This window comes from Hyperolius riggenbachi, chromosome 11 (genome assembly GCF_040937935.1).
Source record: "Hyperolius riggenbachi isolate aHypRig1 chromosome 11, aHypRig1.pri, whole genome shotgun sequence".
NCBI classification, from domain to species: domain Eukaryota; kingdom Metazoa; phylum Chordata; class Amphibia; order Anura; family Hyperoliidae; genus Hyperolius; species Hyperolius riggenbachi.
The window spans coordinates 243,666,749-243,680,574 of record NC_090656.1 but is presented as its reverse complement, the minus strand read 5'-3'; the positions used below and the strand labels follow the sequence as shown (position 1 = coordinate 243,680,574).

At 54.3% G+C, this 13,826-nt stretch overlaps 1 protein-coding gene across 9 annotated transcripts in view; it reads left to right on the top strand.

The window, feature by feature from the left end:
* PPFIA1 (PTPRF interacting protein alpha 1) overlaps positions 1-13,826 on the top strand; it is a 266,952-nt gene that overhangs the window by 211,306 nt on the left and 41,820 nt on the right. For 6 of the 9 annotated variants that reach the window (XM_068260407.1, XM_068260409.1, XM_068260413.1 and 3 more), the window contains 3 exons: positions 1,656-1,737; positions 1,817-2,017; positions 13,252-13,314. In XM_068260407.1, coding sequence (XP_068116508.1) covers positions 1,656-1,737; positions 1,817-2,017; positions 13,252-13,314 — 346 coding nt within the window. The remainder of the gene's footprint in view (positions 1-1,655; positions 1,738-1,816; positions 2,018-13,251; positions 13,315-13,826) is intronic. The other 3 variants (XM_068260411.1, XM_068260412.1, XM_068260410.1) reach the window with 1 other exon arrangement.

Here is a 13,826-nt window from a genome sequence, read left to right as displayed (position 1 = left end):
GAGGCATGGGCTGCTGAGACTTCACAATGGTCTGGCCCCCCCACACTGCCTTCTAAGAAATGGGGCGGAGCTTGTGGCGACAATTACTCACCTTCCCTTTGTTCCTTTTGGGAAAGGGGCGTGTTTGCGTGAGCCACTCCTCTGCTCATCTTATTTTATGAATGGGGGCGGAGCATGGCTTTAATGGCTGGAATCGCAGGAAGGAGGAGGGCAGATTCGCCCATTTGTTCCTTCATTTCTGGTCATATTTTGAAGCACGTGGCCAGAAAGTCGGGCTAATATCGGAGAGTAGTAGCGTGGTCCACTTTTGGTGGATACAGAAAGGGAAAGTGGGGTAAATAACTTGTGATTTGAGCTTTCAGTGCTGTGTACATTCCCCAGTTTCAATGTGGAGGTAATCACTTGACTACACCAGGGCTGTGGAGTCAGTCTGAGCAATTTTGGGTACCTGGAGTTAAAATCAGGGGTTTCATAAAAATGAGGCGTTTGAGTCAAATCATTTTTATACCAACTCTACAGCCCTGGCAAGTATTAGTCTAAGGAGTCAGTCGGAGTAATTTTGGGTACCTGGAGTCGGTGGTTTCATATACTGAGGAGTTGGAGTCGGATGATTTTTGAACAGACTCCGCAGCCCTGAACTTCACCATTGGCAGTGATGTCATGGTGAGCAGCGTTCTAGCATTGGAATGTTCATGCATGCTCTCTATGGCAGATAGTTCTGTTGGTTCTGGTTTTCAGCAAAATCCTAACCGACCCAAGTCTCGTGTGTTGACATGTGTCATTGGGTGGGGTTACTTCCTTCCTGTGTTTTTCTCCATATTTCCTGTGCTCTTAGTAATATGACCTTTATGTCGCCAACTTTCAGCCTGTCACTTGTTTCTTCTGAGGTGTGCCTATGCCTGTGGACTGAAAAAGCATTATTTACTGTATATACTTGTGTATAAGCCTAATTTTTCAGCATAAGAAATGTGCTTAAGTTACCCCCTCGGCCTTATATGCGAGTCAGTGGAGCAGAATGTATGGTGGAGCAGGTTCTGTTACTGGCAGAGGAGCGTAAGGATTGTGCACTAGTGATCCTGCTCTCTCCAGCTGGCTCCTGGTTTTGTCCAATCCCCCCCATCCCCTGCAACATGGTGTGCAGAGTGCGCTGCTCAAGACTACCTGTGTCCCCTGACTCCCTGCTGTGTCCCCCCACCCCCTGCAACATGGTGTGCAGTGTGTGCTGCTCAGGACTACCTGTGTCCCCTGGCTTGTGGAGCGGAGCGTGCAAGCATTGTCAGCAGTGTAATGATCGGGGATTCTTCCTGTGTGGCAATCGCTTTGTCTCATATATGTGACGCCATCTAGTGGCTTCTTGAGACACAGCTGTATGATCTTGGGGCACATCTGGCTATGGGGAGGGGACTGACCTGTACTGGGGGATTATCTGGCTACTGTGGGCTGGGCTATATTGGGCTTATACGTGGGTTAAGAACTTTTTCCTGGATTCTGAGGGAAAAGTGGGTACCTCAGCTTATACAAGGGCCAGCTTACATGCGAGTATATACAGTATACCTGAGAAATACAAACTGCACTCTGTCCACGTGAGACACATGTGATATGGGATTGGAACTAGAAGTAGTGATCTCCTAATAAAGGTTGGTTTTATTTTACAGGCACGAGCTGCTGGAGGAGGCTCGGAGACTAGGCTTGCCCTTTGCACAATGGGATGGCCCTACGGTGGTGGTATGGTTGGAGGTAAGTGGCCTCCTTGCCCTCGGTGACATTCTCTTTGATCAGGAAGCACATGGTAACCGCCATCCTTTCCTCCCTCCAGCTCTGGGTCGGGATGCCCGCCTGGTACGTGGCCGCCTGTCGAGCCAATGTGAAAAGCGGGGCCATCATGTCTGCGCTGTCAGACACTGAGATCCAGAGAGAGATCGGTATCAGTAACCCGCTGCACAGACTAAAGCTGCGACTAGCCATCCAGGAGATCATGTCCTTAACCAGTCCTTCAGCTCCTCCCACCTCCAGAACGGTAAGCGCGTCATGTGACTAGCAATGACTTCTGCACATGTGCAGTTTCCTCTCCCAGGCAGCTGTTTACTCCTCCCCTGCTTCACTCCAATCCCCCATTTTTGTATTATACTAAAGTATTCTAGCCTCCCTGGCAGTATGGGCAAGCCTGACTCATTCAGAAAAATAGCTGAAACCGGTATGGGGGAGTCAGGCCTGTCCAGCAGTTCTAAGGCAGGGTTCCTTCTCTTTCCACACCTTTATCGGATTAAAATGTATGTTTATATGCAAATTTATGCATGCTCTGAAAACTTGCATCTGAAAATTCATGCATGAACGGGAATTTTGATGGACTGTCCACATTCTATTTTGTCTAACGAAACTGCATCTGTCACTTTACCCAAGAAGTCCGGATTGGAATCTCAGGCAGTAAAATAATTAGGAATCTAAGAATGGCTTAAAGGACACCTGAAGTGGGAGGTATATGGAGACTGCCATGATTATTTCCTTTTAAAATATACAGATTGCCTGGCTGTCCTGCTGATCCTCTGCCTCTAATACTTTTAGCCATAGCCCCTGAACAAGCATGCAGCAGATCAGGCGTTTCTGACATTACTGTCAGATCTGATGAGATTAGCTGCATGCTTGTTTCTGGTGTGTGATTCAGACACTACTGCAGCCAGAGAGATCAGCAGGACAGCCAGGCAACTAGTATTGTTTAAAAAGAAATTGCAGCCAGCTTATGCCTCTTAGTTCAGGTTCCCTTTAAGTGTGATCCTTGTCTATTAATAATCGATATATCCCATGCAATATTTATTGAATAAAAAATCATGAGCCTGAACTAGGCCTTTGAGGGGGAAGAATGTAGGCTGTGCAGGGGAAGTAGGTAGCTCTCCACCCATCACCATACTGCAGCGTGGGTGGAGGCGTGGCTCATATCAGAGTGATACTCCTCTCCCCGAAGGCAATTTATAAAGTCCCGCCCTGCGATGTCACATGGGCGCCTCTGTAGAGCTGCCACACTGGGTAACGTCACCATAAATATGAGCAATGCTAACCTGATTATTAAAGGATGTGTGGAAGGAACTTTCTTGCCGCAGGTGAGATACTGGCTGGCCTGTTGGTACCTTAAAGTAAACTTGAGAAATATGACAAGGATTTATACTTATTGGAGGCATCCTTCTGCCTCCTGTTGTCCGTTAGCCCCTCCTTGTTTGTCCCTTCTGTTCTGCTGCAGTGGAGTCTGTGATCCAGCTAGGTTGTAGGCCATTGCGCATGCTCTGTCCCGGTTGTGCGCGCTCCCGTGGCTGGGAGTGATCTGAGCAAGCACAGGTTACAGTCTTAGCAAATTGCGCACGAGCAAAATGGGGGGTGCAAGGCCAGGGCCGTGTATGCGCAGACGCCCCAACTAGCTCAGTGAAGGACTTATTATGGCAGGCTGCGGGAGAGCAGAGGGTACTGGACGGACACTGGGGAGACTACAGGGGGCTGGAGGAAGCCCCAGGTTAGTATAAATCCTTATCAAATATTCGTCTCAGGTACACTTTAGTAATTTGTCAGTGTGAAAGCAAACTTTCATCGGATCCCATAGTTTTCATTTGTTTTGTCTGAATAAGTGAATAAGGTGTTTGTTTTTTAGTTTGGTGTTTTTTATGTTTCATGGCTCAGTCTTTTACTGTTGACCTTTTTTTGTAATGGATTCCCTATACTCCGTAGTTTTTCTCCTTCAGTTTCATGGCTTGTAATTAGTTATCAGTAGAGTTAGAGGAACTTCATACTGTCATTAAGTTACATTAGTTATGTTAATTAGAATAGTAATATAATCTCTTACCCACCCTGTTTTAAAAGAACAGGCAAATGTTTGTGATTTCATGAGGGCAGCCATCTTTGTGGTTGAAAGGAGGTGACAGGGAGCATGACACAGTTCCAACTATCTTGTGTCCTGAGCACCTCTCCCAGTTGCTAGGCAACGTGAACAACATAGGAAATCCCATCATGCTCTGCACAGCATCAGGGAAAAAAAGCCTGGGCAGTTTTCTTTGATGGGTGGAGCTTAGCCAAAAATGCAGCTAAAAATGATGCTTTGGTAAGAAAAACAAAGTTCTGATGGTGTGAAACTGCTTAAACAAACACCAAGCCTTTTCAGTTCTGCCCAGTAGATTTTTAGTCTGGAGGTTCACTTTAAAGTACCCCTGAACTGGGGCAAAATAAAATGAGTGAAGCCCATGGTGGGGAATATTAGCTTTGTAAAAGCCCGGCTGTACCCTGGGTCCCCCGACTCCCAGTCCCCAGAGGTCTTCATATTTCACAGAATCCTCCAGTCGTATATGAAAACCAGGAAGCTCCCCCTAGCAACGGCACATGAATTGGAACTGCGCAGGTGCAAGTTCCATTACGCGCAAGCGCTGAGAAAGCAAGCGCTCATTCACATTCCCTCTCTTTTTCTGCACAGACGCAACTCAGAACTCTGCCTGCACACTTCAGTATAGTTCTGCGCTGCTCAGGGGGATCTGCAGAGAGGTGCGGGAGTTACAGGGAACAGGCGAGGGGTCATCAAGGACAATGGTCAGCACACATCTAAAAAGGAATCTAGCCCACCATTGGCTTAAAATCCAGTACACCTTCAAGAGTATTGTTGGCTGAGGTGGCTGGTTGGGGTGTCTGAGATTCTAGTGCAGCGCTTGGCAAACTACGTCCCGCGTCCGCTGCTCCTCCGGCCCGCCGACAGACAGCCGGATCCTCCCCCCCCACCCCCCCTGCAGAGTTGCGAGGGGGCACCGAGGGGTTAGAAACTCACCTGGCTCACTGATTTCCTGCGTCGCATCTCCATGGCAAGAGGACATAACAGGACGTGACGTCAGGACGTGGCAGCGTATTACCCTCCTGGCAGCGTGCGTGTGGTATGCTGGGGCTCCCTGGCGTCACGTAATGTTATGTCCTGTTGCCATGGAGATGTGACGTGGGACTTGGGTAAGCGAGGTTGAGGTAAGGGGTAGGAATTTTAGGAATGCGGCCCGCGGTCTGCACAATGCGGCTAAACTTTGCCCAAGCCTGATATAGCATGTGTATAGCCACCGTGATGTGTCGCCAAGAGATCCAGAGTGCCGGGTTGTCTTAGTCTAGGGCAGTGATCTGCTAACTTTTTTCTCCAGCTGTTAAAGGGAAGGTCCAAGTAAAATAAAAAAGAGTTTCACTTACCTGGGGCTTCTACCAGCCCCATGCAGCGATCCTGTGCCCTTGTAGTCACTCACTGCTGCTCCAGTCCCCTGCTGGCAGCTAGTTCTGCTTCTACCAGCCCCATGCAGCCATCCTGTGCCCTCGTAGTCACTCACTGCTGCTCCAGTCCCCCGCTGGCAGCTTGCCGACCTAAGAGGTCGGCGGGCCGCATTGCGTACATTTTTACGCATTCCCGCTAGTGCAGGAACATTAACACATACATTTTTACGCGTTAGTGATGCAACGCATAAAAATGTACGCATTGAACCAGTAACGCGTAAAAATGTATGTTTTGATGTTCCTGCACTAGTGGGAATGCGTAAAAATGTACGCAATGCGTCCCGCCGACCTCCGAGGTCGGCATGCTGCCAGCGGGTGACTGGAGCAGCAGTGAGTGACTACGAGGGCACAGGCTGGCTGCATGGGGCTGGTAGAAGCAGAACTAGCTGGCGGCGGGGGACTGGAGCAGCAGTGAGTGACTACGAGGGCACAGGATGGCTGCATGGGGCTGGTAGAAGCAGAACTAGCTGGCGGCGGGGGACTGGAGCAGCAGTGAGTGACTACGAGGGCACAGGGTGGCTGCATGGGGCTGGTAGAAGCAGAACTAGCTGGTGGCGGGGGACTGGAGCAGCAGTGAGTGACTACAAGGGCACAGGATCGCTGCATGGGGCTGGTAGAAGCAGAACTAGCTGGCGGCGGGGGACTGGAGCAGCAGTGAGTGACTACGAGGGCACAGGGTGGGTACATGGGGCTGGTAGAAGCAGAACTAGCTGGCGGCGGGGGACTGGAGCAGCAGTGAGTGACTACGAGGGCACAGGGTGGCTGCATGGGGCTGGTAGAAGCAGAACTAGCTGGCGGCGGGGGACTGGAGCAGCAGTGAGTGACGACAAGGGCACAGGATCGCTGCATGGGGCTGGTAGAAGCAGAACTAGCTGGCGGCGGGGGACTGGAGCAGCAGTGAGTGACTACGAGGGCACAGGGTGAGTACATGTGGCTGGTAGAAGCAGAACTAGCTGGCGGCGGGGGACTGGAGCAGCAGTGAGTGACTGCGAGGGCACAGGATGGCTGCATGGGGCTGGTAGAAGCAGAACTAGCTGGTGGCGGGGGACTGGAGCAGCAGTGAGTGACTACGAGGGCACAGGATGGCTGCAGGGGGCTGGTAGAAGCAGAACTAGCTGGCGGTGGGGGACTGGAGCAGCAGTGAGTGACTACAAGGGCACAGGGTGGGTACATGGGGCTGGTAGAAGCAGAACTAGCTGGTGGCGGGGGACTGGAGCAGCAGTGAGTGACTACGAGGGCACAGGATCGCTGCATGGGGCTGGTAGAAGCAGAACTAGCTGGCGGCGGGGGACTGGAGCAGCAGTGAGTGACTACGAGGGCACAGGGTGGGTACATGGGGCTGGTAGAAGCAGAACTAGCTGGCGGCGGGGGACTGGAGCAGCAGTGAGTGACTACGAGGGCACAGGGTGGCTGCATGGGGGTGGTAGAAGCAGAACTAGCTGGCGGCGGGGGACTGGAGCAGCAGTGAGTGACTACGAGGGCACAGGATCGCTGCATGGGGCTGGTAGAAGCAGAACTAGCTGGCGGCGGGGGACTGGAGCAGCAGTGAGTGACTACGAGGGCACAGGGTGGGTACATGGGGCTGGTAGAAGCAGAACTAGCTGGCGGCGGGGGACTGGAGCAGCAGTGAGTGACTACGAGGGCACAGGATGGCTGCATGGGGGTGGTAGAAGCAGAACTAGCTGGCGGCAGGCGACTGGAGCAGCAGTGAGTGACTACGAGGGCACAGGATGGCTGCATGGGGCTGATAGAAGCAGAACTAGCTGGCGGAGGGGGACTGGAGCAGCAGTGAGTGACTACGAGAGCACAGGATGGCTGCATGGGGCTGGTAGAAGCAGAACTAGCTGGCGGTGGGGGACTGGAGCAGCAGTGAGTGACTACGAGGGCACAGGATGGCTGCATGGGGCTGGTAGAAGCAGAACTAGCTGGCGGAGGGGGACTGGAGCAGCAGTGAGTGACTACGAGAGCACAGGATGGCTGCATGGGGCTGGTAGAAGCAGAACTAGCTGGCGGTGGGGGACTGGAGCAGCAGTGAGTGACTACGAGGGCACAGGATGGCTGCATGGGGCTGGTAGAAGCAGAACTAGCTGGCGGTGGGGGACTGGAGCAGCAGTGAGTGACTACGAGGGCACAGGATGGCTGCATGGGGCTGATAGAAGCAGAACTAGCTGGCGGAGGGGGACTGGAGCAGCAGTGAGTGACTACGAGGGCACAGGATGGCTGCATGGGGCTGGTAGAAGCAGAACTAGCTGGTGGAGGGGGACTGGAGCAGCAGTGAGTGACTACGAGGGCACAGGATGGCTGTATGGGGCTGGTAGAAGCAGAACTAGCTGGCGGAGGGGGACTGGAGCAGCAGTGAGTGACTATGAGGGCACAGGATGGCTGCATGGGGCTGGTAGAAGCAGAACTAGCTGCCAGCGGGGGACTGGAGCAGCAGTGAGTGACTACAAGGGCACAGGATGGCTGCATGGGGCTGGTAGAAGCAGAACTAGCTGGCGGCGGGGGACCGGAGCAGCAGTGAGTGACTACGAGGGCACAGGATGGCTGCATGGGGCTGGTAGAGAGCAGAACTAGCTGGTGGCAGGGGACCAGAGCAGCAGTGAGTGACTACGAGGGCACAGGATGGCTGCATGGGGCTGGTAGAAGCAGAACTAGCTGGCGGCGGGGGACTGGAGCAGCAGTGAGTGACTACGAGGGCACAGGATGGCTGCATGGGGCTGGTAGAAGCAGAACTAACTGGCGGCGGGGGACTGGAGCAGCAGCGAGTGACTACAAGGGCACAGGATGGCTGCAGGGCGCTGCTAGAAGCAGAACTAGCTGGCGGTGGGGGACTGGAGCAGCAGTGAGTGACTACGAGGGCACAGGATGGCTGCATGGGGCTGGTAGAAGCAGAACTAGCTGGCGGCGGGGGACTGGAGCAGCAGTGAGTGACTGCGAGGGCACAGGATGGCTGCATGGGGCTGGTAGAAGCAGAACTAGCTGGCGGCGGGGGACTGGAGCAGCAGTGAGTGACTATGAGGGCACAGGATGGCTGCATGGGGCTGGTAGAAGCAGAACTAGCTGGCGGAGGGGGACTGGAGCAGCAGTGAGTGACTACGAGGGCACAGGATGGCTGCATGGGGCTGGTAGAAGCAGAACTAGCTGGCGGAGGGGGACTGGAGCAGCAGTGAGTGACTATGAGGGCACAGGATGGCTGCATGGGGCTGGTAGAAGCAGAACTAGCTGGCGGCGGGGGACTGGAGCAGCAGTGAGTGACTACGAGGGCACAGGATGGCTGCATGGGGCTGGTAGAAGCAGAACTAGCTGGTGGCGGGGGACTGGAGCAGCAGTGAGTGATTACGAGGGCACAGGATGGCTGCATGGGGCTGGTAGAAGCAGAACTAGCTGGCGGCAGGCGACTGGAGCAGCAGTGAGTGACTACGAGGGCACAGGATGGCTGCATGGGGCTGATAGAAGCAGAACTAGCTGGCGGAGGGGGACTGGAGCAGCAGTGAGTGACTACGAGAGCACAGGATGGCTGCATGGGGCTGGTAGAAGCAGAACTAGCTGGCGGTGGGGGACTGGAGCAGCAGTGAGTGACTACGAGGGCACAGGATGGCTGCATGGGGCTGGTAGAAGCAGAACTAGCTGGCGGAGGGGGACTGGAGCAGCAGTGAGTGACTACGAGAGCACAGGATGGCTGCATGGGGCTGGTAGAAGCAGAACTAGCTGGCGGTGGGGGACTGGAGCAGCAGTGAGTGACTACGAGGGCACAGGATGGCTGCATGGGGCTGGTAGAAGCAGAACTAGCTGGCGGTGGGGGACTGGAGCAGCAGTGAGTGACTACGAGGGCACAGGATGGCTGCATGGGGCTGATAGAAGCAGAACTAGCTGGCGGAGGGGGACTGGAGCAGCAGTGAGTGACTACGAGGGCACAGGATGGCTGCATGGGGCTGGTAGAAGCAGAACTAGCTGGTGGAGGGGGACTGGAGCAGCAGTGAGTGACTACGAGGGCACAGGATGGCTGTATGGGGCTGGTAGAAGCAGAACTAGCTGGCGGAGGGGGACTGGAGCAGCAGTGAGTGACTATGAGGGCACAGGATGGCTGCATGGGGCTGGTAGAAGCAGAACTAGCTGCCAGCGGGGGACTGGAGCAGCAGTGAGTGACTACAAGGGCACAGGATGGCTGCATGGGGCTGGTAGAAGCAGAACTAGCTGGCGGCGGGGGACCGGAGCAGCAGTGAGTGACTACGAGGGCACAGGATGGCTGCATGGGGCTGGTAGAGAGCAGAACTAGCTGGTGGCAGGGGACCAGAGCAGCAGTGAGTGACTACGAGGGCACAGGATGGCTGCATGGGGCTGGTAGAAGCAGAACTAGCTGGCGGCGGGGGACTGGAGCAGCAGTGAGTGACTACGAGGGCACAGGATGGCTGCATGGGGCTGGTAGAAGCAGAACTAACTGGCGGCGGGGGACTGGAGCAGCAGCGAGTGACTACAAGGGCACAGGATGGCTGCAGGGCGCTGCTAGAAGCAGAACTAGCTGGCGGTGGGGGACTGGAGCAGCAGTGAGTGACTACGAGGGCACAGGATGGCTGCATGGGGCTGGTAGAAGCAGAACTAGCTGGCGGCGGGGGACTGGAGCAGCAGTGAGTGACTGCGAGGGCACAGGATGGCTGCATGGGGCTGGTAGAAGCAGAACTAGCTGGCGGCGGGGGACTGGAGCAGCAGTGAGTGACTATGAGGGCACAGGATGGCTGCATGGGGCTGGTAGAAGCAGAACTAGCTGGCGGAGGGGGACTGGAGCAGCAGTGAGTGACTACGAGGGCACAGGATGGCTGCATGGGGCTGGTAGAAGCAGAACTAGCTGGCGGAGGGGGACTGGAGCAGCAGTGAGTGACTATGAGGGCACAGGATGGCTGCATGGGGCTGGTAGAAGCAGAACTAGCTGGCGGCGGGGGACTGGAGCAGCAGTGAGTGACTACGAGGGCACAGGATGGCTGCATGGGGCTGGTAGAAGCAGAACTAGCTGGTGGCGGGGGACTGGAGCAGCAGTGAGTGATTACGAGGGCACAGGATGGCTGCATGGGGCTGGTAGAAGCAGAACTAGCTGGTGGCGGGGGACTGGAGCAGCAGTGAGTGACTACGAGGGCACAGGATGGCTGCATGGGGCTGGTAGAAGCAGAACTAGCTGGTGGCGGGGGACTGGAGCAGCAGTGAGTGACTACGAGGGCACAGGATGGCTGCATGGGGCTGGTAGAAGCAGAACTAGCTGGCGGCGGGGGACTGGAGCAGCAGTGAGTGACTGTGAGGGCACGGGATGGCTGCATGGGGCTGGTAGAAGCAGAACTAGCTGGTGGCGGGGGACTGGAGCAGCAGTGAGTGACTGTGAGGGCACGGGATGGCTGCATGGGGCTGGTAGAAGCAGAACTAGCTGGCGGCGGGGGACTGGAGCAGCAGTGAGTGACTGCGAGGGCACAGGATGGCTGCAGGGGGCTGGTAGAAGCAGAACTAGCTGGCGGCGGGGGACTGGAGCAGCAGTGAGTGACTACGAGGGCACAGGATGGCTGCATGGGGCTGGTAGAAGCAGAACTAGCTGGCGGAGGGGGACTGGAGCAGCAGTGAGTGACTACGAGGGCACAGGATGGATGCATGGGGCTGGTAGAAGCAGAACTAGCTGCTGGCGGGGGACTGGAGCAGCAGTGAGTGACTACGAGGGCACAGGATGGCTGCATGGGGCTGGTAGAAGCAGAACTAGCTGGCAGCGGGGGACTGGAGCAGCAGTGAGTGACTACGAGGGCACAGGATGGCTGCATGGGGCTGGTAGAAGCAGAACTAGCTGGCAGCGGGGGACTGGAGCAGCAGTGAGTGACTACGAGGGCACAGGATGGCTGCATGGGGCTGGTAGAAGCAGAACTAGCTGGTGGCGGGGGACTGGAGCAGCAGTGAGTGACTACGAGGGCACAGGATGGCTGCATGGGGCTGGTAGAAGCAGAACTAGCTGGCGGTGGGGGACTGGAGCAGCAGTGAGTGACTGTGAGGGCGCAGGATGGCTGCATGGGGCTGGTAGAAGCAGAACTAGCTGGCGGAGGGGGACTGGAGCAGCAGTGAGTGACTGCGAGGGCACAGGATGGCTGCATGGGGCTGGTAGAAGCAGAACTAGCTGGTGGCGGGGGACTGGAGCAGCAGTGAGTGACTACGAGGGCACAGGATGGCTGCATGGGGCTGGTAGAAGCAGAACTAGCTGGTGGCGGGGGACTGGAGCAGCAGTGAGTGACTGCGAGGGCACAGGATGGCTGCATGGGGCTGGTAGAAGCAGAACTAGCTGGCGGTGGGGGACTGGAGCAGCAGTGAGTGACTACGAGAGCACAGGATGGCTGCATGGGGCTGGTAGAATCAGAACTAGCTGGCGGAGGGGGACTGGAGCAGCAGTGAGTGACTACGAGGGCACAGGATGGCTGCATGGGGCTGGTAGAAGCAGAACTAGCTGGTGGCGGGGGACTGGAGCAGCAGTGAGTGACTGTGAGGGCACAGGATGGCTGCATGGGGCTGGTAGAAGCCCCAGGTAAGTGAAACTTATTTTTTTATTTTGCTTGGACCTTCCCTTTAAGGAACTACAAGTCCCACAATGCATTGCGGGAGTCTGACAGCCTTGGTCATGATTCATAAAGGCAAGTGCATTGTGGGAATTTTAGTTCCTTTACAGCTGGAAAGCCAAGTTTGCAGATCACTGGTCTAGGGTATTCTTACCCTTCTCACCATTCCCGTTGTGCACTGCACCATTGCTCCTCCTTCCCCCTTCATCGCAACAAGTATGGCACTCAGCCCCGAACTGTTGCCTGAGGGATCGAGTCTCCATCTCTGTGGGCGACAGTCTTTGTTGGTGTGCACACACCTTAAAGTGAACCAGAGAGGAAGCACCCTCATGTTTTTTACCATATATATCATTGGGGACATTAGAGAAAACCCTACCCTGCTCTCTGTTTCATTTTTAACTGTTGAGCTTGCTTCTTATCAGCCCTGATAAAATCCCCGACTGAGCATTCAGCCTGGCTTTGCTGAGGAATTTTTATAGTGAGTCTGTGTTCTCTGGTGTCTTTTCAAACCAAAGCCTGCCCCCTTGTGCCTCTGCTCAGGAATCATCATAGCTGAGTCATTATAGCAAAGCCAGACTGAATGCTCAGTCAGGGATTTTATCAGGGCTGATTAGAAGCAGGCTGAATAGTTAAAAATTAAACAGACAGCAGGGTAGGTTTTTTCTCTAATGTTCCCACTGATATATATGGTAAAATACATGAGGGTGCTTCGTCTTTGGTGGTTCACTTTAAATCCCGACTGAAGTCCAACTGCTGAGAAAGTGGTTTACAGCCACAAATTCCTAGCCCTTACAGTGAGAAAAGAAAAGAGGAACCCCTCCCAGTTCTATGTAAGCTTGGGATTGTACATGTATGTGTTTATCTCTTTGTGACCCTTTAACCAGTAGTGTTTCTTGTTATAGGAAGAGATTGTTTGTTTTACATTCAATTTTGTTTCCTCCTGCATTATAATAAACAGTACATTTTATGAGTCCTATTAAAGAACTGTACATTTGTTGCATTTTATCTGTGTAGTTTTACAAGAAATGAATTCCAGAACAGGTTGCATGTCACACTGCATACTTGGAAGGGGGGTTCCGCACTACCTGCAATTTTCTTCTGTGTACTTCCTGTTTTATTTAAGAGAACCTGTCAGGATAGCTGTTACCTGCCATAGCTGAAGGTGCCTGTTGCCACCGGTTCCCCCGGGCTTGGCACTGCTTCTGAGATGGGCTAAGCCAGTGTTCGCCATAACATTGTATTTCTGGCTAGTGCAGGTAACAGAACTCTTGGCGTCCATTTTTGACCGTATTTACCTTTAACACTTGGAATGTGCTCTTTTCTGCCTCACCATATACCTGCTGCTTATCTTCTGTGCACCTTCCCTCTCTGCTGCTGATTCCCTCTCACTGGATGTGCTTGTAAATAGTCCACGGGGAATGTCTGGGTCACTCACGAAGAGATGGAAACTCTCACAGCCTCTCCACAAACGGTCAGTCCCTAGCGTGTTCCTAGTGTGTAGAGTGCCGTGTTCCTAGCTTGTAGCGTGCTGTGTTAGCGTGTAGCGCGCATCTTGTAGTGTGCCGTGAAGGTACCTTTTCCTCCCTTTCTTTGTAGATATTTTTTGTTCTTGTAGAAGCTCCTAGTTTTGTAGATTTAAAGTGCACCAAACTCTGGTCAAACCCCGGATACTTACCTTAGAAGAGAAGCTCTGGATCCTGCAGAGATTTCCCACGCCGTCCTCTGGAGCACTGTTGCCGCTCACAGACCCCCAAAAGAAATAAGACAAGAGCTTGTGGGGTTGAGGATCCGGGCTGCATTCCTGTTCATACACAAGCGCGGCTGTACTGCGTCTGAGGGACTCGGGCTTTGCCTGCGCGGTAAGCCAGAGCGGCCATGCTGGTGCAGCGTGGTGCATAGCCCGGATCTTTCAGAGGGTCTCTGTGAGCAGCGGCAGAAGTGAGGAGGACACAGGAAGCTTCTACAGGGGGCTTACGCCTTGTA